The sequence below is a fragment of the Myodes glareolus genome, chromosome 5 (assembly GCF_982192425.1).
Source record: "Myodes glareolus chromosome 5, mMyoGla1.1, whole genome shotgun sequence".
NCBI lineage: Eukaryota > Metazoa > Chordata > Mammalia > Rodentia > Cricetidae > Myodes > Myodes glareolus.
The window spans coordinates 88,866,616-88,892,782 of record NC_142030.1 but is presented as its reverse complement, the minus strand read 5'-3'; the positions used below and the strand labels follow the sequence as shown (position 1 = coordinate 88,892,782).

At 48.7% G+C, this 26,167-nt stretch overlaps 1 protein-coding gene across 2 annotated transcripts; it reads right to left on the bottom strand.

Moving 5' to 3' along the window:
• Positions 1-16,255: 16,255 nt before the first annotated feature.
• Elf3 (E74 like ETS transcription factor 3) lies at positions 16,256-21,056 on the bottom strand. Of its 2 annotated transcripts, none has more exons than XM_048430856.3 (9): positions 20,900-21,056; positions 20,232-20,402; positions 19,606-19,827; positions 19,376-19,474; positions 19,062-19,181; positions 18,839-18,928; positions 18,570-18,686; positions 17,543-17,738; positions 16,256-17,026 (listed from the first exon to the last, which is right to left on the bottom strand). In XM_048430856.3, exons 1-9 carry the CDS (start codon positions 21,030-21,032, stop codon positions 16,912-16,914), a joined length of 1,263 nt encoding a protein of 420 aa, XP_048286813.3. In that variant the 5' UTR covers positions 21,033-21,056; the 3' UTR covers positions 16,256-16,911. The 2 variants fall into 2 exon arrangements, with proteins under 2 accessions (XP_048286813.3, XP_085544319.1); XM_085688193.2 differs by lacking the exon at positions 20,900-21,056 and adding an exon at positions 20,763-20,894.
• Positions 21,057-26,167: the final 5,111 nt, after the last annotated feature.

Genomic DNA, 26,167 nt, shown 5'->3' with positions numbered 1-26,167 from the left:
GGGGAGATGGGTAGAGAGAAGGGAGAAGGGGAGGATTCAGGAAAGCTTGGGGGAGTGGGATGGGTGGGGTGGAGGAGGAGTGGATATGGGAACAGGGAAGTAAATATCTTAATTAAGGGAGCCATTTTAGGATTTGCAAGAGACTTGTCTCTAGGGGGGTTCCCAGGTCCAAGAAGAGGTCCCCAGATTGCCCCTTGGGCAGAGGAAAGGGTACCTGAACTGGCTTTGTCCCATAACCACACTGATGAATATCTTGCATATCACCATAGAACCTTCATCTGGCGATGGATGGAGATAGAGACAGAGACCCACATTGGAGCACTGGACTTAGCTCCCAAGGTCCAAATGAGGAGCAGAAGGAGGGAAAACATGAGCAAGGAAGTCAGGATCATGAGGGGTGCGCCCACCCACTGAGACGGTGGAACTGATCTAATGGGAGCTCACTAAGGCCAGCTGGACTGGGAGTGATGGAGCATGTGATCAAAATGGACACTCTGAATGTGGCTGGCAATGAAGGCTGACTGAGAAGCCAAGAACAATGACACTGGTTTTTTATTCTACTGCATGGACTGACTTTGTGGGAGCCTGGTTTGTTTGGATGCTCACCTTTATAGACCTGTATGGAGCGGGAGGACCTTGGACTTCCCACGGGGCAGGGAACCCTGACTGCTCTTAAGACTAGAGAGAGAGGGGGAGGTGGGGAGGGGGAGGGAAAGGGGAGGCAGGGAGGAGGTGGAAATTTTTAATTACTAAAGAAAGAAAAGAAAAATAAATTAAAGATAAAATAAAAAGTAAAAATGAATCTTTAAAAAAAAAAGAAAGAAAGAAAAGTTAGCCAGGCATGTTAGTAAAAGTCTTTACTCTAGGCACTCAGGAGGCAGAATCGTGTATTTATCTGTGAGTTTGATGCCAGCCTGTTCTACACAGGGAGTTCCAGGCCATCTAGGGCTACATAGTGAGATCCTATCTCAACAACAACTATATCTTTAAGTAAAAATAAGTAATTGAAGTTTGTCCTTTTGTCACAATAATGTAGACTTTAGAATAAGAGTATGAACTAGATCATTTACAAATAATCCCAATCATCTGACAACTCATCAATGCAAGAAACAAATCTCACCTTAAGGAAACTTTAGGTTTGGAGAGGCGGCTCAGTGGCTAAAAGCACTGGTTCTTCTTCCAGAGGACACAGATTCTATTCCTAGCAACCACATGGCAACGTACAACTGTCTGTTAACTCCAGTTCCATGGAATTTCACACAGACAGACAGACAGGTGAGACGCCAATGCACATAAAATAAAAGTAAATCTTAAAAAAAATAAAATAAGTATTAGTTGGGCAGTGGTGGCATATGCTTTTAATCCCAGCACTCAGGAGGCAGAGGCAGGCTGATCTCTGTGAGTTCGAGGCCAGCCTGGTTAGTCTACAGAACTAGCTTCAGGACAGCCATGGCTACACAGAGAAACCCTGCCTCAAAAATAAAAAAGAACTTAAATAGGACAATTTATTCATTATGGGAGTGAAAACATGTTTAAAAAAATAATCTAGCAATGAAATCAGTTTCTATCCTGATATGGCTGTGTATAAGTTGGTGAATTATTCCACGGGAAAGACCCAGTAAACAAAACAGGCAAGATGCCACATACTTGTGGGACTTACAGTGTGGTGGGGACAAAAAGACAATTAACAGAAAAAATTAAGCTGGGCATGGTGACACATGCCGGTAATCCCCCTCTTGGGAGTTTGAGGCAGGAGGATCTTGAGTTCAGGTTAGCTTTGGGGCTAGAGAGATGACTCAGTGGTTAAGAGCACTTATTGCTCCTGTAGAGGAACTGGGTTCAGTTCCCAGCACCCACATGGTGGCTCACAGCTGTGCATAGCTCCAGTTCCAGGTGATCCAACGCCTCTTCTGATCTCCATAGGCACCAGTAGGTAGTCACATGTAAAACAAATAAATCTAAGAAGGTTTCCTAAAGTTAACCTTGGACTATGTATCCAGACCCTATTTCAAGAACATATACAAAAATATTCTGAACCATGATGATGGCACACACCTTTAATCCCAGCACTTGGGAGGCAGAGGCAGGTGGATCTTTGTGAGCTCGAGGTCAGCCTGGTCTACAAAGAGAGTTTCAGGACAGCCAGGGCTACACAGAGAAACCCTGTCTCAGAAAAAAGAAAAATTCTGTTGAGGGTTGCAGAGATGGCTCTGGCTACTCTTCCAGAGGTCCTGCGTTCAATTCCCAGCACCCACATGGTGGCTCACAGTCATCTGTAATGGGATCTGGTGCCTCTTCTGACATACGTGAAGACAGAGCACTTACATATATAGAAGAAATAAATAAATCTTAAAAAAATTCTGTTGTCTTGCTTAACACTGTGAGCTAAAGAAAACACATCAAAGTGATGGACAGGGTTCTAACGTGTTGCTCAGTAATGCAACCGCATTTAGAGCCTCATGCATAGCTCATGCATGAGCTATGTCCTCAGTCCTTTATTTTGTACTTTTTATTTCAAGACAGTATCTCACTAAGTGGTTCTGGTAGACATAAACTTGTGATCCTCCTGTCTCAGCCTCTGAGTAACTAGGACAGTAGGCCTGGACCATCATCAGGCCTGGCTTCTGGTTTTAATCAGGTAGATCAGGGGACTTCAAAGAGAAAATGATGGACACTCAGCAATGGCATGAAGGAAATGAGACATTAAAGCACTGGGACCTGCGGGGAACTTTTCACACTGAAGTCTCAACTCGTGGAGGCAGATGGGCAAGTGACTCTGGGGGGCAGGAGACCTCACCGATTACCATGCTATTTAATGTCACAGGGCTAAGGGCAGATCTTGGTAAGGACTGTGTTCTCCTGAGTTTCAGTGATGGGGCCTAGGAGACACTGAACAAAATGTCTGAGAAATACTGGCAGAAAGGGAACGGGGGGTGGGGGTGGGCAGTAGGTAAGCGAGGAAGGAAGCCAAGGGAGGCTTGTAGCCTGGTGTGGTGCCATGTACCTGTCACCCGAGCCCTGAGGGAGATAGAGTTCCAGGCCAGTCTGGTACACAGAGTGAGTCCTGTCCATGAGAACTGGAAACCATCGGGGCCTTCACGGCATGCATACTTGTAATCCCAGCTGTAGGAAGGAAGCCGGAGGACTGGGTCACGATCATCAAGGGCTACATAAAGCATTGGAGGCTAGCCTAGGCTATGATACCTTGTGGGATATGATGACTCATGCTTTTGATCCCAACAGAGGCAGGTGGATCTCTGGGAATTTAAAGCCAGTTTGGTCTACATAGTGAGTTACAGGGCATCCAGAAATTCCTGTGAGACCCTGTCTCAAAACAAAACAAAACAAACAAATAAAACACATTAAGGAAGAAAGGGAAAGAAGAGGGAGAGCAAGGGTAGCGGGGAGGCAGTTCCAGCTTTAGCTCAGTTGGTCAGTGCTGGGATTAAAGGCTTTTGGCACCATACCCAGCTCTTCTTTTTAAAAATCCGTAAATTTTCTAAACTGGCCTTAAACTCACATTCTTCCTGTGTCTGCCTCCCAAGTGCTGGAATGACGAACGTGAGCCAGCACAGCCAATGGCCCCGTCCGTGTTTTAACAAGTGGACGGAGCAAAGCAAAATGAGGTCAGGAATGTGAACAGCTAAAGAATTTCAGCCAGAGCAGGAAGAGAACCTTCCATCTTTCCTCTGATCCATAGACCCCTTAGTACCCAACAAAGCATTTCATGATCTGTGAACCATTCATGCATCTCCCCCTGGCATCTGATGTTCTTTCTGCCTGGCTGCCCTACATCTCTGTGTCCTGGCCAGTGTCTGCCTGTTTCCCCAGCACCTGCCTACATGGGACTCCAGAGTCTATACGCTGTTCTGAGGTATCAATATCACTTCTTAGGTCTTAGACAGGGTTTCTCTGTCTTACAGTTCTGGCTGTCCTGGAATTCACTTCATAGATCAGACTGGCCTCGAACTCACAGAGATCCACCTGCCTCTGCCTCCAGAGTGCTGAGTTAAAGGCATACACCACCACCACCTGGCCACTTCTTAGGTATTTTTTTGCTTGTTACAACTGTATTTTGTTTTTATTTTTGCTTTTTTAACTTCCTGAGACATGTATTTGCTATATAGCCCAGGCTGGATTCAAACTTTCAACCCTCCTGTCTCTACCTCCTCAGTAGCTGGGATCACAGGAGAGTATCAATATACCCAAGTAGACACTTTCAGCATACTGCCATCCCCGGATCTGTTTACCCCTGTGGCATTGTGAGGAGAGAGTCTTTTTCTTGGCTTCCTTTGTATTTTTAATTCCTGGTACAGATTTTTCAGTGAACCAATGTTTGGATTATTTTAGTTTTCAGGTTTTTAGTTTGGTCTTTTGAGACAGGGTTTCTCTGTACAGCCCTGATTGTCGTGGAATTCACTCTATAGACCAGGCTGGCCTTGAGCTCACAGAGATCCTTCTGACTCTGCCTCCAGAGTGCTGGGTTCAAAGGCATGTGCTTACTTTTATTTTTTTATTTGCTTATTTTGGTCTGTGCATGCATAGGTGGGAGTCTGGAGGTCAGAGACCAACTTTTGCAAGTTCATTCTCTCTCTCTCTCTCTGAGACAGGATTTGTAGCCCTGGCTGTCCTAGAACTGACTCTGTAGACCAGGCTGGCCTCAAACTCAGAGATCTGCCCGCCTCTGCCATCCAAGTGCTGGGATTAAGGTTGTGTACCACCACCAATGGGCTCTCTCTCGCTTTCTCTCTCTCTCTTTTCTAATGATTTACTTACTGTAATTTTATATGTATTGATTCTTTGCCTGCATGTATGTCTGTTCGAGGGTATTGGGTCCCCTGGAACTCTTATAGACAGTTGTGTGAAGCCATGTGGCTGTGGGGAATTGAACCATGGTCCTCTGGAAAAGCAGTCACTGCTCTTAACCGCTGAGGCGTCTTTCCAGCCCCCCATTCTCTTTTCACTATGTAGATTGGGATCAAGAGTTTTAGAATCAGCCTATAGATCAATATATCGGGTTCCGGTCCAACCAGAGTCACACAGTTTTTTTTTTTTTTCTTGTTTGCTTGTTTTACTTTGTTTCTGGGTTTTTTTGTTTGTTTGTTTGTTTGGTTGGTTGGTTGTTTTTTTTTTTTTAAAGATTTACAGTTTAGCCAGACTTGTGGGACACACCTTTAATTCCAGCACTCAGAAAGCAGAGAGACACGCAGATCTCCGATGTTCAAGGTCAACCTGGTCTACTGGGTGAATGCCAACGTCCAGGGCTACACAGAGAGACCCTGTCTTGGAACCGCCCCCTTCCCAATTGCTTTTTTATTTTTAGTGACATGTGCGTACTTGTCTGGGAGTACGTGCGAACGAGTGCGTACCTGTACAGCACCCTCAGAGCCAGAGGCGTCGGATGCCCTGGAGCTGTAGTTACACAGGTTGTGAGCTGCGGGGAACCCTAACCAGGGTCTTCCTCAGGAACAGTGCACGCTCTCAGCCCCTGAATCGTCTTTACAGCTCCCTCTGCCCCGCGCCTTTTTTTTTTTTTTTTTTGCTTCTTTTTTTGATGTTGTTTGGACTCATCACGTAGCCCCGCCTGACGTCATAGACATCCTAGACCAAGCTTACCTCAAACTTGAAGAGATCTGCCAGTATCTCCCACGTGACCGGGTTAAAGGCGCTTGTCATCATGCAAGTCCTCTGACGTTTTTATTTTATTTTTTTAAAGTTCTAATAGTCGGGCTGGGCAGTGTTGGCACCCACCTTTAATCCCAGCACTCGGTCGGCAGAAACAGGCCGATCTCTGTGGGTCTGAAGCCTGCCTGACCTACAAGAGGACAGGGTCTACAGACAGGCGCCAAACTACAGAAAAACCCAGTCTCTAAAAACCAAGAGAAAGAAAAACTGTAATAGTCAGGCAGTGGGGGCTGGAGAGACGGCTCAGCAGGTAAGAGCACTGGCTGCTCTTCCAGAGGACCTGGGCTCAATTCCTAGCACCCACCTGGCAGCTCACACCTGTCTGTGACTCTAGTTTCAGGGCTTCTGACATACAGAAATACATACACTACAGACACATATTCAGGTAAAACACCAATGAACATAAAATAGAAATAAAATAATTTTAAAAAAGACTGGCTCGAGTGGATTAGTAAGTAATTTTTAAAAAATAGTTGGGTTGTGGTGGCGCACACCTTTAATCCCAGCACTCAGGAGGCAGAGGCAGGAGGATCTCTGTGAATTCCAGGTCAGCCTGGTCTATATAATGAGTTCTAAGATAGCCAGGGCTACACAGAGAAACCCTCTCTTGACAAACAAACAAACAGAAAAAAAAAATATGTTTTAAAGGCAAAATCATTAGAAATTAAATACTTATGCCAAAGGGCTTGTATATCTTGTTTGTTTGGGTTTTTTTTTTTTTTGGTTGGCCTCAAACTCACAGAGATCTGCCTGCCTCTGCCTCCCTAGTGCTGGGATTAAAGGAGTGTACCACCACTGCTCAGTAGCCATGTATATCTTAAATTCTCAAGTGTTCCAAAGAGGCTAACCTAGTTAACCTAGGTTAGTATGGGAACTAGGAAAGTGTGTGTGTGTGTGTGTGTGTGTGTGTGTGTGTGTGTGTTTCTTGAGCCCGAGCACACAAGTTAGAGACACAGGGCGGAACTATATATCCCAAAAAGATAAACTTGAAACAGGCCATTCTCTTGCCTCAGCCTCCTAAGGCTAGGATTCAAGCTTGTTTCTACACACTTACACACTGAACTGACACCGATTATTCTTTTTCCTATTTCCAGGCTAACTGAGAGTGGTATGCAACTTTTTATCCCCCCTTACATAGCCCAGGCTGGCCTTGAATTCATGATATTGCTAATGGCTAGAGAAGGGTGATATTGGGCTCCTAATCTTCCCTCCTCCTCTACTAGCAAATACTGGGGTAACAGGCATGTGTCATCATACCCAGCTTGCTTTGTTTTTTTGAAAGGGTAATTTAATTCTTGTAGTTCAAGTTAGACTCAGATTTTAACTAGTGGTCTTCCTGCCTAAGCCTCTGGTAGTTCTGGATTACAAATATTCACCAGCACACTGAGATCAATTACTTTTATATTGAGACAGTCTCACTCTGTAGCCCAGGCTGGCCTGAAAGTCACTATCTTACCCAGGGTGACTATGAACTCACAGCAGCCCTTTTGCTATTGTTTGTTGGTTGGTTTGTTTTTCTCAAGACAGGATCTTACTCTATAGCTGTGGTTGTCTGGAACTCACAGTGTAGACCAGACTGGTCTTGAACTCACAGATCTACCTGCCTCTGTCTTCCAAGTTCTGGGATCAAAGGCATGCACCACCATACATGGTTCTGGACTGCAAACATACAAGACTGCCAAACTTAGAAGACTGCAAACCAGGATATCCTGCTAATTTTTATTTTCTTATAGTTTCGTCAGAGCAGTAACAGAAAAACCATCTCTTGGAGATGTATGTAGAATTCAGTGGGTAGGGTGCTCGACTCATACGCACAAAGCCCTGTATTCAATGCCTGGTACCACATAAAACTGTACACGGTAGTGTATACCTATAATCAAGACCACCAGTTGGGAGGCACAGGCAGGAAGACTGGTTTGAGTTCAAGGCCAGCTAGGGTACTAGGCCAGTCAGGGCAACCTTGTCTCGTTGTAAGAGTGAACCAAAGCTGTATTTCTGTTCGGAATTCAGAAAGCTGAAAAGAGCATTGCTCATAATGAATTACAGCTCTTCTTGAACCGGTCAGAGAGGTCAGAGCTGGGGTCACAGTGCATCAGGGTAACCTAGAACTCAAGGCAAGACAGGCCTGCGAGAAGAGACCAGGCAAACAGGCTCTCCAAGCAGAGCAAGGGGAAAACACACCCTCAGGCAGAAGGAATTTTGCTAGCATCTTTGACAAAGTGCTAGAGGCTTGAATGAGGGCCAGTATGCCAGAAGACAGTCTCTGGAACTCACTCATGGCCTCTTTCCCACAGGCCTCTCTGGGGGCTCCAGAGGAAGACTGGAGGCTGTAGGGAGCCTCCCTGAGTGAGTCAGTCTTGAGGAGAAGGGGATGCTAAGGAAGGCCTGAGGCCCCACCTGGACCCTCTCCCTGGAGAAGAGGAAGAGCATGGGGGAGAAGAGGGGAATGGAGGGAAGGAAAAGTTGGGTGTCGTGGGAAGAGGTAGTAACCTTAAGCTTCTGGGAGAATGGCAGTTGTCTTTTTGTGAGAAAGTGAAAAATAGAATCTTCTGCCTCTGAGAGGGCCAGCAGAGTCCTATATTCTCTTGGGATTCTATTTAGACCAGTGGTTCTGGGAGCAGAATCTCTTGCATCCTGGAGGATATTTGACAACAGCTGGAGACAGTTTGACTATTAGGGATTGGAAGTTGCTGTCTAGAGGCCTCTGACAGTAAAGGCCTGGTATGCTGCTATTTATACTATATGCCCAGTACACCACATGCCCACTTCCCCATAAATAAAGACTCCTTTAGTCGGGAATATCAATATTGCCCTGATTGATTGAGAAGGCCTGCCTTCTAGGTCTCCAGTGCTGTGGGAGAGGCAGAAAACTGAGCCTAAGACATGAAACATTGCTACTTTGGCTAGTCTAGGCAAATCACCAAGCTCCAAATTCAGTGAGAAACACTGCTTCCAAAGATAAGGTGGATTGCACAGGCTGGTGGTACAGGCTTTTAATCATATCGTGCAGGAGGCAGAGGCAAGGGGATTTCTGAGTTTGAGACCAGCCAGGCCTACAAAATGAATTCTAGGACAGCCAGGACTAAATATAGAGACCTGTTTAGGTGGACACTCCTCTTCAGCCCCATCTCTCTCTTTCTCCAGATCCCACCTTCAGGAAGCCCCATGGTGGTCCCTCCCCCTGACATGCTCAGGACCACGCCCACAGGGTGTTTAAGACCCAGCCCCTCAACCCGCCACATGATTTCTCTCCTGCTTTTCTGAGCCTCACTTTGCTCTGTTTATCAAACCTGGTTTTATTAATTCGATTGGATTTGGCTTATGTCATCAATGGAGAAACCCACAACCAGGATCCAAAATGCTTATCAAGACCCTGTCCAAAAAATTATTTTATATATATACATATACACATACACACACACATAGTGGAGCTCCATAGAAGACACCCAATGTTTACACATAGGCACACACACACACGTACATGCACTTGAACACACACACACAACATATGAACAAGTATACATACGTGTAGTACCTGCACATAAAATAAAAAACAAAGGGCCAGTCAGGCAGTGGTGACACATGTCTTTAATTCCAACATTTGGGAGACAGAGGCAGGAGGATCTCTGTGAGTTCAAGGTCAGCATGGTCTATAAAGTGAGTTTCAGGACAGCCAGGACTATTACACAGAGATACCCTGTTTCTTTTTCTTCTGTCTTTCAAAAAACAAAACCAAACAAACAATAATTAAAAGAGAAAACCCCACAAAATGCTGAGACAAATAAATGGAGGTCTCACAAAACCTGTCGATACCTATTTTCTCTCTCCATCCTCCCTCGTTTTTTCCCTTCTCTCCTCCTCCTCTTCTTCTTCCTCCTTCCTCCCTCTCCCCACCCTCTCCCCAAGGTCTAACTCTATGTAGACCTGGCAGCCAATCTACAATTTGAAGTGATTCTCTCCTCTGCTTGCAAGTGTGGTATTACTGGTGAGTGCCATCATGCTGGCCTGAAATTTGCTAGGTATCCAAAGATGGCCCTGAATGTCCAGCTTCGAGTGCCAGCTGGGATTGCAAGTATGTGCCACCAAACCTGGCAGCATTCACTTTGTATTGTTTTTATTTATTTATTCATTATTTATTTATTCATTTTTATCTTTTTTTTTTTTTGAGACAGGGTTTCTCTGTAGCTTTGGAGCCTGTCCTAGAACTAGCTCTTGTAGACCAGGCTGGCCTCGAACTCACAGAGATCTGTCTGCCTCTGCCTCCCGAGTGCTGGGATTGAAGGTGTGCGTCACCACCGTCACCACCGCTCGGCTCATTTTTATCTTTTGAGGCTGGGTCTCACTAGGTAGATCTGGATGGCTTGCCTGGAGATCAGGCTGGCCTTGAATTTATTGCTACCTCCTGACTGCTATAATTATAGATGTGAACCACCACACCCACGTCAACATTCTTTTTATTCTTTGCCAATTTGATATATGAAAAGCAATATGACTGGGTGTGGTCACTCACACCTGTAATCCTAGCGCTTGGAGGCAAAAGTATCAGGATGTGTTCAGGGCACTAGGACCACGGGACCACATACTGAGTTCCAGACTAACCTCAGCTACATAGGATTGTGAGGAGTTGGGGGAAAGCACAGAGAGAGAGAGAGAGAGAGAGAGAGAGAGAGAGAGAGAGAGAGAGAGAGAGAGACAGACAGAGGAGGAAGAGGAGGAGGAGGAGGTGGAGTAGAGATTGATTTTCTAGAGTTTTTAGTTAGTGTAACGTTTCACTTTCAGCTATTAAAGGGGAGAGAGTAGATGCCGGTCTGCAGTCTCCATGGTAATCTACTGTTTTCTACTGTTTTCTACTCCTCCCCACTCCAACCCCACACACACTGCCTTGGCCGTGCTTGTAGGGGCTCTTGGAATGTGGCTTGAGATGCAAGGACTCTAAATCCCAGCATGCCTTGTTCAGGCTTTCGCGTCAGCCCTGTAGAGAGGGTCACAGAGGCCGCAGGTGAGACTGAGTCACGCGGGACACTGGGCGTGGCTTCCTGGATCAGCTCCATAGTTCATGTGCTGGTTCCAGTAACGGGCAGCTGAACTGTCCTAGCTGCTGCCCAGCCTAACTCAGCGTGTAGCCATGGCACCAGCAGCAGGGCTGTAGGGTGAGACGCAGGCAACATTCCCCAGCAGCGGCTGCCTTAAGCATCTCACGAGAGCTCTCTTCTCATCCTTCCCATGGGACCTTGGGTCCTTGTACAGTTGCCTTGATTGAACCTACTCACGATTGGCGTTTATGTTTATCACTAGAGCAATCCCCCAAACTGCCCATCTTGTATCTAACGGTGTAACTGGGGCAACCGAGCACCAGTGACTGTTCGGGTTGCTTAACACCTGCCAACCGGTCAGTTGCAGTGCTGTGGGAAGGTCACCGGGACGCGATTCAAGCCCTGGTTCCCTAACTTCCTAACTCTGTTGCTTGGGAACCTCTCTGACATCTCAGTTCCGCTTGTTCCGAGTGGTAGGGAGATGACTTTGAAGTTCCCTGGGCTCCACCCACGGCCCTCCATTCTTCCTGGGTTACTTCTCTAAAGGAGTCACGGCATAAAGATGAGTGGGGAGGATATATAAAGCGCTATTATGTAGTCGGATGAGTCTACTAAGTCTCCTCCCTCAGCAAGAAGAGGCAAGACTGCAAGGCCCTGGTGGTGTCTTTGGATACTGTTGCTTGTATAGTTCCTCCAGTGTGCCGAGGAGCCATAATATGCTATACACTACATTGACGCAAAAATGATCCCGAGCTGTGAGTGGGCACATTCCTTTAGTTCCGGCCCTCTCGAGGCAGAAGCAGGTGGATCTCTGTGAGTTCAAGGCCAGCCTGGTCTACACAGTGAGTTTCAGGATAGCAAGGACTGTGACGAGAGAACTAGTCTAAAAACGAACAAACAAACACGATGATCTTTTTTATATATATTTATTTATTATATATACAATTTTCTGTGTGTGTGCCTGCAGGCCAGAAGAAGGCACCAGATCTCATTACAGATGGTTGTGAGCCACCATGTGGTTGCTGGGAATTGAACTCAGGACCTTTGGAAGAGCAGACAATGCTCTTGACCGCTGAGCCATCTCTCCAGCCCCAAACAAGATAATCTTGCAGACAAGAACAATGTCATACTTCCCAGTCATTGTAAAAGGGTCTTTGGGTTCCCATCACAAACACTCAGAATAGAAAGAGCTGCCTGCTCTTTTATACTCACAAGCACAACTACCTCTGGCCCCCAGCGCCATCATCCATGTATCTAATGACGTCCTCAACAAGCCAACACTCTGTCAGCCTCAGCACCGTCAGCCATGTATCTAATGATGTCCTCAACAAGCCATCATTCTGTCAGGTAGAGGGGCATCAAGCACAATCCCAGAGTGCAGAACTAAGTGGAAAGCAGACATGTCCCCATGCTGTGGAAGTACTATGCACAAATGATGCTGACGACTTGGGGAACAGCATGAGTGTGTGTGTGTGTGTGTGTGTGTGTGTGTGTGTGTGTGTGTGCGTGAGTGTGTGCATGTGCGTGCACACCAGGGCCTCTCTGCTCTATTGACCCACCTAGGCCTGGACATAACTCAAAGGATCTTCCTATCTTTGGTCCTCCAGCTTCTGCCTGGCTCACTGTGATTCATTCACTGTGACATTGCAGTTCTTTGGCTGCAGAGGTTCAGCTTGCTGGGTCTCCTGAACTGTTAAAGGGAAGGCATTGATTTAATTTGTTCCTGTTGTTCTGACACCCCCCCCCCCCCATTAAAAAAGTTAACAACTTACTCAATGTTCAGTGATTGTTGAAACTTAACTGTAGCAGAAGGCATGGCAGGTGGTTTAGCACCTAACAGGCCAGCGGGGCAGGGAGACCTGGGCAGGATGGACGCCTGTCTGAGGTAAAGCCCTTGCTTTTTTGTTTTTTTACCTTTTTGAATTTTTTAATAATTTGTTTGTTTTGAGCCTGGAGCTCAGCAATAGTCCATCTGCCTCGTCCTCCCATGAGTTGGGAGTACAGGCCTGCGACACTTCGCCCAGTTTCCAAGGGAGGGTCCAGGTTTTCACTTTGCCCTTGGCTCTGTAAAGTCTGTAAATTCAAAAATTCCATTTTTGGACTGGGCAACGGTGGTGCACACCTTTAATCCCAGCACTTGGGAGGCAGAGACAGGAGGATCTTTATGAGTTTGAGGCCAGTTTGGTCTTCAGCACGAGTTCCAGGACAGCTAGGGCTACACAAAGAAACCCTGATTCAGGAAAAACAAAACTAAAACTAAAGAATTCCATTTTCAGTGAAGGGAAAGGATAATCTACTCAGAGGGAGGGCAGAAAGTGCTTCAAAGAAGGGACCGCTTGGCCCAGGGAAGGCAGGAGCTGTGTCAACAAAAGTCTGAGGTAGACAGTCTGGTGACTGATCTCAACAGCCGGGGCCCGAGTCTGGTTGTGAGTGCTGTGCTGTATGAGTAAGGTGTGTTTGTGAGTGTGTGTGAGATTCCTCAGTGTATCAGACTCTGCGGCCTCTGTGAGTGTGAGTACATAGTGCCTGCACGCATGCAAATACAGAGGATGGATTGTTTGAGGGTGAGACCGGATGCCAGTGTGAGTGGTGTATGTGATTTGATCTGTGTGTGTGTATGTCGGTGTTGTCTTTGTGGCACGAGTGGTGTGTGTTTGTGCTCCTGTTCATGAGGGCAGGGACAATCACAGGGCAGTTTGACAGAAGTGCCTCTCTGTGCTAGGGTTCGACACTGTAAGCTTGTTTTGAGGGGCTGCTGCTGGGGTAAGGGACAGAAGTGTACAAACGGACAGATGGTATAAACTAGAAAAAGTCCCTACTTTGAGAGAATTGAGATGCACAAAGTGGTTGGCTGAAGCCAAAAGGCCCAGCATAGCTGTCAGCAAATTAACGCTTTTCCGGTGATGAAGACTCAATGAAATAGCCATCCTTCATTAAATTAATGTAAAAACAAAACCCCCAAAGCTCCCACTTCTTCACCTCCCTCCAGGAGTTGCCGCAAAGCTAGAATGGAAGGGTGGGGTTGTGGGCTTCTGGGAGCCATTCACGGGAGGCATGGCAGTCAGCCCAGCCCCTCAGGCCCATTGGGCACACCCAAGCCCTGGAGGGTTGACCTCTCTCTGACCCACCCAGAAGTTGATAAGAGGTGACCAGCTCAGGGCAGCACATAAACAGCCCTACCCAAGACACACCTAGAGGTCCCAGGACAGGTAGCAGAGGACAGGGTGATCTCTCTGGGCTGGTGAGACTTGGGGTAAGTGTTCTGACTTCCCCAGAGAGCTGAGAAATGCCAACCTAGCAATCTACAGGGCACACATGTCCTGTTGGATGGAGGGGGGAGAGAATATTTAGAAAGATCTGGGTAGGCGATGCTCCCCAGAGGCTGAGCGTGGCAGCCTTTAGAGGCTGAAGCAAGCGAATCAAAAAGTTTGAGGCTAGCCTGAGCTTCATATTGAACTCTGAGTTGTTAGTCTGTTGGTCTAGAGTGAAATCCTATCTCAAAAAACAAAAAAAAACAAAAACAACAAACAAACAAAAAAAAACCAAAGCAACAAAACCCCAAATAATTCCATCTCTTGGGAGGCTGAGGCAGGAGGACCAGTGCTAGCTCTTCTGGGCTACAGCACGGAGTTCAAGACAGGTTTGGTTATAGAGACACTATACCATAAAAGGCTGCCCAGGCCCAGGCAGGAATGCTGGGTTTCTGGTCCCTACTCTCACCTGACCAGTGACCTTGAGCCAGCTTTCAGCTCCCAACAATGAACTGGGACGTCTGTTCTTCTTGGACGGTTATGAGATGGACCCCTTGTGCTAGTGGGATGAGGGAAGCACCACACCAGCTGAAGAGGGCAGAACAAAGGTCTGCTCAGGTCTGGGGAGCGGCTGCCTCAGCTGCCTCAGCAATGATGAGACTTGGAGGTCTCCTGGGAGCCGAGAAGACTGATGAGTTAGGGAAGCTGAGCAAGGAGTCCTTCCCACCCAAGCCTGCTACTTTTGATTAAGGGATCTTCATCAGCAAGAGATTGTCTCTTTAAGGAAGGAAGGACTCCAGAGGCAGGTCGGGAGAGAAGCTAGCAGTGTGCAGCACACACAAATGAGGTCATTGTTTGGCCAAGTGGAGCCGGAGCTTCCCCAGCTAGGTGACCACAACAGCGTGAAACCTAGCCTGCCGAAACCTCCGTTCTTGCCAAGATGTAAGGACTCGCTCTTTCACAACGTCACTAGTCTCTTCAACCAACCTCCCTATCCTTTTAAGGACTCATTGCTGCTCTAGAGCAAGCCCCATTTCCAGACAGAACACTAACAGACACTCCTCTTCAAGATTCCTTTATCTGTACTCCTCAGGGAATAGAATAAGCTGGCATTTCCAAGGCAACTAGGCGTTAATTAGTTCACTTACAGATGGCTTGGTGGGTTTTTAAGTGTGTGTGGTGGGGGTGGGGCACAGGAGTGTTAAGACAGGGTCTCTCTGCATAACCCTGGCTGGCCTGGAACTTTGGTCACCAGGTGGCCTTTAAAAGTCACAGCGGCAGGGCAGTGGTGGCACACAACTTTAATCCCAGCACTTGGGAAGCAGAGGCAGGTGGATGTTATGAGTTTGAGGTCAACCTCTTACAAAGTTTAAGGACAGCCAGGACTATTATACAGAGACACCCTGCTTGAAAACCCAAAACAGACAAAACAACCTCACAGCAATCCTCCTGCTTCATTCTGTTCTCCAAGTGCTGGTCTTACAGGCAACTGAACTACCATGCCTGCCCTACAGCACTTCGCTTTGTGCTTGTGCACATGAGGTAATTTAGTCAAAGTTATTAACACCATGGACAGACAGACAACAGCATGGCCAGACCTCTGAGTACAGTTCAAATCTCCAAATAAGAACAAAACAACCAAAAACCAAGCTAGAGAGGCTCCCAAGCCCAAGATAAAGGGCGGAGCCTAGGAACGCCTAAGGAATCCTGTCTCTGCACCTACAAGGGATAATCTCTTTCTGGGAGAGGTGTGCTTAGCCCGGTGCCTGGCTAAAGACTTGGCTATCAACAGTGATCAGCTCCCATTCTCTCTCATCAAGCGCTCATCTCCATTTTGTTTTGCTTTTTCACTTTACAAGATCGTATCTGTGATTTCATGTCAGTCACAAAAGTTAGGGTTCAGATTACAGATCTTCAGCATGTAGCCAAATTGGCTGGAGTGCAAAGGCTGCTGCTCACAAGGCTAGACTTGCAATCCTAGACTTCTGAGAAGACTCCAGATCCAAGCTCTGTTGTACTAGGGGAAGCAGCCCTGAAATAGACAGATTTGGCCAAGGTCACTGAGCGTGTGGTGGTTGGTGGCAACGGGAGAGCCACCAACCTGCTTTTAAAGTAGGGAACAGCCTTCCCCATTTTCTTGGCTTTTCTCTCAGCCTGCAATCAACCCTCAAGCTACAGAAACCCATACCCCGCCTCCCCATACATCTTCTGTATCTCTTCTCCCTCCCATCTCCACGCCTCACCCAATCCATAGCCCCAAATTTCAATACACAGTTCAGACCAAGGTTAGAAAAAGCCTAGAAGGCACTTTATTGGAGGTCTAAGCCTCCATTCACAGGAAAAGGGATCCAGGAACCCCATCTTGAGGGGCCTGGCATCACCCCACTTCACGCTGGTCTAGTTAGGAGACCTAGAACAATCAATCCGGCCAGCAGCACTCAGTGGGAGTAGAGCAGGAAGGGGAATGCTTTAGAAAAAATAGCTCTCTATGTACACTTGGAATATTTATAGCACATAAATTAGGGATGCTCGGACCCCCGCCTGTGGAGCCTGAGTACTGGGCTGAGAGGAGGAAGTCAGTCCAGGAAGGAAGGCTGGAGAACACAACCCTGTCCCTTCCCCCTGCACTCTCCTCCTTGGTCGAGCCCAGGCATCTGCAGGTAGGGTCTCTTCTGCAGTCAGTGCTGGGACTGGAAGGAGCTGGAGTCCCGGCTGTAGAGTCAGCAAACAGGTCACTTCAAACCCTGAGGCTTGTAATTCCAAAAGGTGGGCGAGGAGAGGCCACAGGCGCTCAGGACACATCACACCCGCCGGGTTCCTCCTCTCCACAGCAACACAGGGAACACATCCACAGTGAGGGGGCCTTCTGGCCTGCCTGTCCTTCCAGAAAGGCTTCAGTTCGAGTTTGTGTCTGAGCCAGGTCCTGGGTCCAGTCCTGACCGTTAATTCCGACTCTCTATGACCTCTTCCTCCTTCCAGCCGCTGGAGTTCTTGCCGAACTTGTAGACAAGTCGCCGGCCATCCACCCGTTCCAGGATCTCTCGTTTGTAGTAGTACCTGGGTGGGAAGGACCGTGGTCAGAGGAGACTTGCTATGGCCTGAGATTTCCCCTGGCTTTGCTGCCCTGAACCTGCCTTCATCCCACCTGCTGTGGCCACACTGGTTTGTAATTATGGCCCTGCACCTGTTTCTGCATTAACTTCTCTGTGCCTTGCAGCTGCGGCCTGGGGCTTTTCATGAAGGTGCATGAACACAGGGATGGAGGGGACACTGGCGATGCTGACTAGTTAGTACACCCCCAGCACAAGGGGCAAGGGGGCCGAACTGTAAATACACTGCTCTTTCTATCACTCTCCAAGTGACTTTCTTAGAGTAAATCTGCAGAGAACACAGAAATGTTAGCTGAAGCTAAGTGTGCTCAGGTGCCTGGCTAGTGCTTTCCTCATGCTTCAGTTGACCAATGAGCCAACTCTGCCCCGTGGGCCCTCACACCTGTCACAGGTAATCTAGTAGAAGATAGCAGAGTCCAAATAGAGGTCCCTGACAGGTAACGGGTGACAGCCCCCAGCTTACCTCATGGCCCGGCTCAGCTTCTCATAGGTCATGTTGCTGTTCTTTTTCTTTTGGCCCCAGAGTTGGGCCACGGCCTCCGAGCGGAGGAACTTGAACACACCCTCATGCCGGTTCTCCCATTTCATGAGGCCTTCGTTGAGCTCAGGGTGGATGAGGATGTCTCGAATGAACTCCCACAAATGAGTACCTCTGGGGGCTACAAGGGAAGATTTCCTCAGTTATCAGTTCTGGGTGCCCCTCTCCTCCAGGCCATCTGGCCTCGTCTATCCCAATGCTAAGAGCCAAAACAGACAGTCCCTTTAGACTCCCTGGGCAATGTCCTCTTAGGGAACTGCTGTAGTGACTGCTGCCTTCTTTGCTCCAAAATGGCATGTGCTAGGCAGACTGCACAGAGCACACAATCCTCTAAGGCTCAAACATCTGGCTAAGATGGACAGACACACTACTTTCTGAGTGGCTCATGGATCAATGGGGACCAACATTGGTGGGAACTTGGCACACATGGGGACAGAGAGCTGGCTGTAGCCTGGAGGTCCAAGGAACTGCTTCCTGGGAAAAAAAACCAACCCATCCCCTCAGGACAAGAATGAAAGCAGGCCGTGAGTGCGTACGTGCAGGCCTATGAAAGAGGCGGCAAACAAGACCTTTGGGGTGACCTCCAGGTGGTTCAGAGCAGCTGGAACACAAAGCCTGAGGCCCCTTCAGCAGGCTGTGCCTGGAGTCCCAGCCAGCCCAGCCCACTGGTCTGAGCCGGCCTGAGCGCCCACCAGCTGCTTCCTCACCAGCAGAAAGCTCTGTCAAGCAAGACAGGGCCAAGTACAAAAAGTTAGCAAGGGGTGTGTGTAGGAAGCCTGGATTTTCTCTGTGAGCTTCTCCCTAGGGTCCTCGGTTTTCCCTCTTCTCTAAGTCCAAGCAGGCCTCAGTAATGAGGTGATCGCTAAAGCCATGGGGCCTCCCAACTGTTCACAAAGGTAAGAAAGTGACCGAGGAAGCTCCGCCCACAGTCCCATCAGCCCCTATAACTTACCATGCTTACTCTTCTTGCCCTCTAGGCAGTCCCAGTACTCTTTGCTCATCTTTCTGGGGCGCCCCCGTTTCCTCTTCCCGTGCTTGGGTTCCCCTTTCTTATAGTCAGGAAAGCCATCTATGGGAAGGGGTTGGAAGGTCCAAAGAAAGTGAGGGCAAGGTGTCAATGGGGAGCCTTTCTATAAAACGGCAGTAGAGCAGAGAGAAAGACGGGGAAGAGTGGCTGGACGCTGTGGAACAGGACCCCCCCAAGATCAACCCTCAACTCACCTCTAGGGAAGACTTTGCTATCAGTGAGATCCAGGTCCAAGTCACTTCCACCGGAGTCAGAGGAGTGGGAGCTCTGGGGAGTAGCGGTTCCTAGGGGTGGAGAAGTCAACTTGAGTGCTGGGACCAGCTTACCCTGTCTGCAGATTCAGGTAATCGTTCTGGGGACTAGGTGCACTTTGGGACATTTGGAGAAGGGAGACTGAGGCATGGCCAGCACGCTCACCTGCAGTAGAGACATCAGAGCTACCAGGGGAGGGCGCTCCAGGGCCATAGCTACTGCCATAGTAGGGACTGGCCTGGCGGCCATCATCCAACAGCTCCTGGGCGAAAGGGCTTCCCTGATCTGGGAAAAAGAGGTTGGAGCTTAGAGAGGCCCAGGGGACCAGCAAGGACAAGTGAGACCACCCCAGGGGCTCGGAGAAAACTGGCTATGGAGGGTTTTTTTCTAGTTGAGAGAGTGTATATCTAGCACGTTGGAAGGGTTGCAGATGGGACGAGACAAGCTGGAGAAAGAGCAAAAAGAAAATGGGTTCTCACCAAAAGGGCCCGAGTCTCCTAGACCTTCTTGGAAGGCCATGCCGTCTTTCTCCAGCAGCTCAATGATCCAGCTGAGTTCATCAGATGAGCTGGAGGAGGCTGGCGGAGGCAGGAAGGGGTCGCTCACCACTTCGGACAAGGGCTCGCTGGCTGTGCCCTCCAGCCAGGAGCCCCGGGTCCGTCCTCCCCAAGGCCCACCCTCCCTGTTCACTGCCCTGGCCTGGACTTACTAAGGTCCCGAAGCTGGGCGTAGAGTTGGTCTCCCAGAGGCCCAAAGACCAGTCTCAGCTCCTCAAGGGCACAGCTGCAGAGAGTGGCGCCGTCCATATCGCATCGCGAGAAGTCGATGGAACTGGCGTCGTACTTGTTCTTCTCCACTTGATAGCTGATCCAGTCCAAAACCTGTCTCTTCGACCAGAACTGGGGCTGCACCCCTGACCAACTCGCTTTCTCTGAAAGGAGAACAGTCAGAGGGTCAACACAGGCCACAGTTTGATGTCCCTTTGGGATCTTGTCTGGGGTCCTTCCCTCCCACAGTGGTCTAAAGGGAGGAAGGTAATAGTCACAGTCCCGATACCCCCGATTTCAGTGCTTTCCTCTGTCGCTTGTCAGAGTTCCTCTATTCCCCACCACCTCAGCCATTACAGGCTTCTCACAGGGGCTGGGAGCACAGTCTAGCATGCAGAAGGTCTTGCTTGGATTCTTTCCCCAGCACTGCTCAAATAAATAAATGAATAAATCCTCCCCAGCCCCAAGCCCGTGGGTTCCCTTGGAGATCTTCCTCCCTACCCATGGAGCCAAGAGCCTCTTAGGCGAGTGTGCTGTCTCTCAAGATACCCCGCTGCACAGCGCTCACCTGGACCTCCCAGCGACATCTGGGGGTTGTTCAGTGTCAACATCAAGTCCTCGGCGCCAAAGGTAGTCGATGGAGGAGCAGGAGCCAGGGTGGGGTCTTCTGAACTGTACATGGCGTTGAAGTAGTTACTAAAAACGTTGCTGATCTCACAGGTGGCTGCCATGAGGCCCCCTGGGAAGAGGAGACAAGCTGGTCAGGGCACTTCCATTACTCAGTTCTGGCCAAGCCTGGGCAGCAACAGCCAAGAGGCAGGAAGGGGTTCGGTGTTGCTGTAGGCAGTCATATTGTCTTTTCAAAAAGCCCCTGAAGAAACAGTTACTTGAGAAGCTGAGGCTGGATGATCTCTAGAGCCTAGAAGCGCCAGACCAGCCGGGCGTCAAACTGGGAGATTCCGCTCCAACAACAAAAAAATTAAAAGAAAAATAATCTCAAGCAGGATGGAACCACGAGACAAACTCTGCTGGGGCTCCCTCCACAAATCACCTGGGCCCTTGAACCAAAGAAGCCACCCTGTCCCTCCAAGACACTGACCTGGTCTCTGACCAGTCCCGGAACACCCCCACAGCCCCAACACTCAGGATAGGAAGCTCCAAGTTGGAGTAGTTAAATTCAGAACTGTAAATCCACTGGACGGTTCCCGGGGCCAGAGTTAGGGAATGTGACCCTACCGAGAGTCAGGGTTCGATGTGGCAGGCGGGTAAGCAGGCTTCTGAGGCCACGGGTAGGGAAGAAATCTAGGCGGCTGAAAGGCTCAGCCAGGTAGCAGTGATGAGTGTGGCCAGAGCGCTCCCCCACCCTCATAAATAGAGCGGCGCCTAGCTCCTCCCCGCCAGGTTTTCAGTGTGCGTCCCCAGTTGTAACCTGAGCTGGTGGCTTATTGGATGCGGGGGATTTCCTTCAGACTGGGCTCCCGGTCCCAGGTGATTTGCATATTCCGTGCCACTTGGCCCAGATCCTAGCAGGCGGTGCTGGGAAATCAGGCCTGGCTTGTTTAATGATTGTCAGAGTTTGTCATTCCGCACCCTCTGGGGTTGGGCCCTGGGTACTGGACTGGGCAGGTGGCGGGAACATTGCTGGGGTGGGCATCTGTTTTTTAGGCCTCCGTCTAGGCGGGGAAATTCTTCCTAGAGACCTGCCCAGGGCTGGACTAGGAAGGGGAAAGCAAGGTGAGGAATCTGAGCCGGTGGCTGGGTCAGAACGGCTGCGTCTAACTGTCTAGAGGTCTGGGAACGAAAGGGCCTAGTAAACGTTACAGAGGCTCAAGGATTTTCTCCCCAGCATCCAGAAACTGGGGTGCCGAAAACGACTAGGCATCACACTGGGCCACATTCACGCTCCAGCGTGGTTTGAGTCCGCTAGTCTAGACAGCCACAGAGCGTTTGGTAGCACTTTGCCTGTCTGGAGTCCTCACAAACACGATGGTTGATGCGGCGGGAAACACCGGGCACTTAGACCTTCAAAGGTCTAACGTGGTGCCTGTGGCTCTCTCCCTGTCTAAGGTCGGCTGGAGGTGCTGGAGTTCACATGGCTAAGGCTTAACCTTTCTCGACGCAGTCCATGAGTATCTGCCTGCTGCCCTCTAGTGGTCAAAAGCCTAACAAAGAGCCGGAGGCCAGGTGAAGCAAAACTTTAAACTCTGCTTTCGGGAGGCAGAGGCAGGCCACTCTGTGAGTTTGAGGCCAGCCTGGTCTACAGAGTAAGCTCCAGGACAGCCAGGGTTACACAGAGAAACCCTGTCTTGAAACCAAACAAAAGAAAACAACAAAAAAAGGAGATGCTGGAAGTTGAACCCAGAGTTTCCTAGGCAAGCATTCTACAAATGGGTTATATTCCCAGAATAGTTTGTTTTTTGAGACAGTGTCTCACTATGTATAGGAGTCTATAACATATAGTCTATACATAGGGCTTCAAACTCAAGAGATAGGCCCTAGCGTTGGAATTAAAGATGTAAACGATCCTAGCGAGCACTAGAATGTCTTAAACATAACAATTTTCATAGAAAAACACCCAATAAGCAATGTAGGGCTGAGAGATGGCTCAGGGAGTTAGGGGGCCTGGTGTCAAGCCTGACCACCTATGTCCTATTCACGATAAAGGGCGAGAACTGGCCTCTGCAGTGGTCCTCTGACCTTCATCTGCACATACACAAGTATCCACACACACATACCATCTGTGTATTATCTATCTATGTGTGTGTGTGTGTGCATTAGACAAGGTCTCTCTTATATAGTCCTGGCTATCCTGGAACTCACTATGTAGATCAGGAGAGCTTCCAGCTCTCCGAGATCCACCTGCTTCTGTGGGATTGAAGGCGTGTGCCACTACACCTGGCTGTAAATATAATTTTTAAGATATTTAGAAGCAGTGTTGGACATGTGCGGTGGTGCATGCCTTTAGCGGCGGCACTCCTGGCCTTAGTGAACCTTGTGAGTTTGAGGCCAAGCCTGGTCTACATAAAACAAACAAACAAACAGAAAGAAAGAAAGAAAACAATGATGCACAGTTGTCTTCGTAAATAGTTTGTTCAGGCCGCTGGGTTAGAGAAGTGACAATGTTGCTGGGGTTTTTGTCCGACAAGCAGTACCTTTACTTGAGTCCTGTGTAATCAATAGCTCTTAGGAGACTCAAAGACAAAGGACCAGCTTGGCAGACCCTGCTAGCAATCCCTGAGTAGAAGTACCAGCAAGGCAAGGAGGAGGCAGGAGATTCATATTTCAGCATCTGCATGTGGGTGGTCAGAGATCATGTCGATTTCTGCATGTCGGTATGAGGGAGGGGTCCCAACCAGAGTCATGTGCCTAGAATCCTAACTACTCAAAATGCTGAGGTAGGCACACTGAGTTTCAGGGTAGCCTGGGCTACTTAGTAAGACTAAATATTATTGCAAAAGCAAAGAGCTGGCAAGCTGGCTCAATGGCTAAAAGCATTTGCAGCATAAACCTGATGGCTTAAATTCAATCTCTAGATTCCATGTAAAGACAGGAAAGAAACGATTCCACTGTTATTCTCTGACCGCCACATGCATAGGTGGCATGAATGTGCCCCATAATAATAAATACTAATAATGATAACAATTTAATTTTTAAAGGTGTAGGGCTGGGGATGTGCTTGCCTAGCATGCACAGAGCCCTGGATATAACCTCCAGCATCACATAAAGATACACATAGTGTTGGGGGCTGGAGAGATGGCTCAGTGGTTAAGAGCATTGCCTGCTCTTCCAAAGGTCCTGAGTTCAATTCCCGGCAACCACATGGTGGCTCACTACCATCTGTAATGAGGTCTGGTGCCCTCTTCTGGCCTGCAGGCATACACACTGACAGAATATTGTATCCATAATAAATAAATAAATGAATATTAAAAAAGGATACACATAGTGGCCTCTGAAATTCATATGCTCAGGGTCAGCCTCAGCTACATATGGAGTCTGAGGCTATCTTAGGCTACAGTGGACTCTATTTCAAAACCAAAACCAGAAACTAGCAAAGAATGAGGGTGTGGGACTCTATAATCCCTTAGATCTCTTCCAGCTCCAACTGTTTGTTGTTGCCTGAGGAGCCAACCTAGGACACTATGAATTCAGCAAGCTCTCCACATTAAACCATCAGTTTTCTTCTGCATCTAAAATACAGGCTCTGGTGGGAAGGAGTAGTGCCTTTAATCCCAGCCCTTGGGAGACAGAGGGATCTCTGAGTTCGAGGCCAGCCTGATCTACAAAGTAAGCTCTAGGATAACCAAGGTTATACAGAGAGACCCTGTCTGGAAATACACACACACACACACACACACACACACACACACACACAGACTCACACGCAGCACGCACGCACGCACGCACGCGCGCGCGCACACACACACACACACACACACACACACACGTGTGATAGTATCTGTCTTCTCCCCTCTCCACTCTGTTTATGGACAATCAACCCCTCAGGTGATCCTCAAACAAAAGGTGATTCCTTTTGCTCCTAGGTGTCCCATTGTCCGAGGACCACAACCCACTCCCATCCCCACAGTATCCATCTTCAAAACTACAGGTTCCTTTCCACCAGGTCAGGGCTGCTGGACAGCCAGGGGCTCTGGGTAGGATTTTCACTGGCCCTTCAGGGGACCTCCTCCAAGCAGCCGGAGGCAGACACACCCTCTACCCAGTCAAGCACCCTGGAATGTGGGAGAACCAGTTCTTAGCCTCAGGGCTGTTCATGTGCTCCTTCACCCAAGAACACTTGGTTGGGTCTCCAGAGCAAAGTGGGGAGGAAGATGCAGAGAATGAGGCCATCAGCTAGCCCCCCTGCCTTCATGGGGCCGCTACCCAGAGAAACAGAGCTATGGAAACCTTATAGCTAGCCCATCCCTTTGAGTATTAATTCCTTCACCGGCCAAATGGAGAAGAAAAGTGAGGTAGAATTAGGTTTAAGGGCAGTGCTTTGGAAGGTTCCCAGACTACGGTGAGAGCTTCGGAGCAGGGGAGGCAATGGGCCTGCTCAGCAGCCTGCCTACATGCTGAACATGTCCTCAGTGGCATAACTTCATCTTCAGGAGGGGAGGGTAACAAGAACATTGCTGTCCCCCTGTCCTTTAAGAGCACAAGCATACCCCATAGGACTCCAGCAGAGCCAAGATGTGAGTGAGACATAGCTCATGCTATGAAATGTGAGTGGAAGCTGGGCGGTGTTTGCACACACCTTTAGTCCCGGCACTCAGGAGGCAGAGGCAGGTGGATCTCTGAGTACAAGGCCAGTCTGGTCTACAGGTGAGTTTCAGGACAGCCAGGGCTACACAGAGAAACCCTGTCTCAAAAACAAGCAGACAAAACAACGATATTGACAGGTCTCAGGGCTGACAGGACAAATGTAAAAGTTGGGGGTCGGGGGGAGCAGTCTTAATATCAGCAACAACTTGTAAGTGATTGCCAGTACTCCATTACTCGATCTTCTGGGCCCTCAAATCCTTGTCCTGTAGCTCACAGCTGCTGCTGTTGGTGAGGCTGGGCACACTGTGGGTCAGGAACGCTGTCCTGTTTACCACCTGGCTTTGTCCAACCGTGGAATAGGGAAGGCAAAGCTAATGGTGGAGACAGGTTCAAAGGTCCCTGCGTTTAGCAGAGACAAATGTATCTCAGCGTTTGTTCAAACCCTTCCGTTATCACTCGCAAGCCCAGGACACTAACTGTTTCAGCCTCTGTGTTGAAGCCAGGAAATCAGCAGACCCTGCCAACCACAACCATTACAATAGTTATTGAGGCACTGGGGTAGGGGAGACCCGCAAAGCCCCAGGGACATGATGGAAGACAAAGGAAGCCTGAGAACACCCTTATGCCTGTAGGCAACCATGCGCACATGACACAAAGGGGACCCCAGTGGGAGAAATTTAAGAGTGACTTTGTCTTCTGCCTATAATCCCAGCACTCTGTATGTAGGACGATCTCCACAAGTTTCAGTCTGGTCTACATAGTGAATTCCAGGCCAGAAAGGACTACATAGTTTTGTTTTTTTGTTTTGTTTTGTCTTTTTAGGTCAAAACCACAAAACCCAGGGATGGAGAGATGGTTCGGTGGATTAGGGTACTTGTCACTCAGGTTGATCCCTGGAACTCACCTGGTAGCACAAGATAAGCAACTTCCACAAGTTGTCCTCCGACCTCCTAATGTGCATCACAACATACGTGCACGCACACACGTACACACACACATGCACACACAGACAGGCCAGGCAGTGGTGGTGCACGCCTTTAATCCCAGCACTCGGGAGGCAGAAGCAGGCAGATCTCTGAGTTTGAGGCCAGCCAACTACAAGAGCTAGTTCCAGGACAGGCTCCAAAGCTACAGAGAAACCCTGTCTTGAAAAACCAAAACCAAACCAAACCAAACCAAAAAAAAAAAAAAAAAAAAAAAAAAAAACAGACAGAAATAAATGACTCAGTCTATAACTCCAAC

What these genes read in the sequence shown, in the direction of transcription:
- Elf3 (XM_048430856.3), bottom strand. Translation starts at nt 21,032, where the DNA reads ATGAGGGTGGGGGAGCGCTCTGGCCACACTCATCACTGCTACCTGGCT. An exon ending in ACATCGAACCCTGACTCTCG is followed by an intron (nt 20,403 to 20,899) that starts GTAGGGTCACAT and finishes TCCTCTTCCCAG; the next exon opens with GGGGCCTCATGGCAGCCACC. An exon ending in GATGTCGCTGGGAGGTCCAG is followed by an intron (nt 19,828 to 20,231) that starts GTGAGCGCTGTG and finishes TTCTCCTTTCAG; the next exon opens with AGAAAGCGAGTTGGTCAGGG.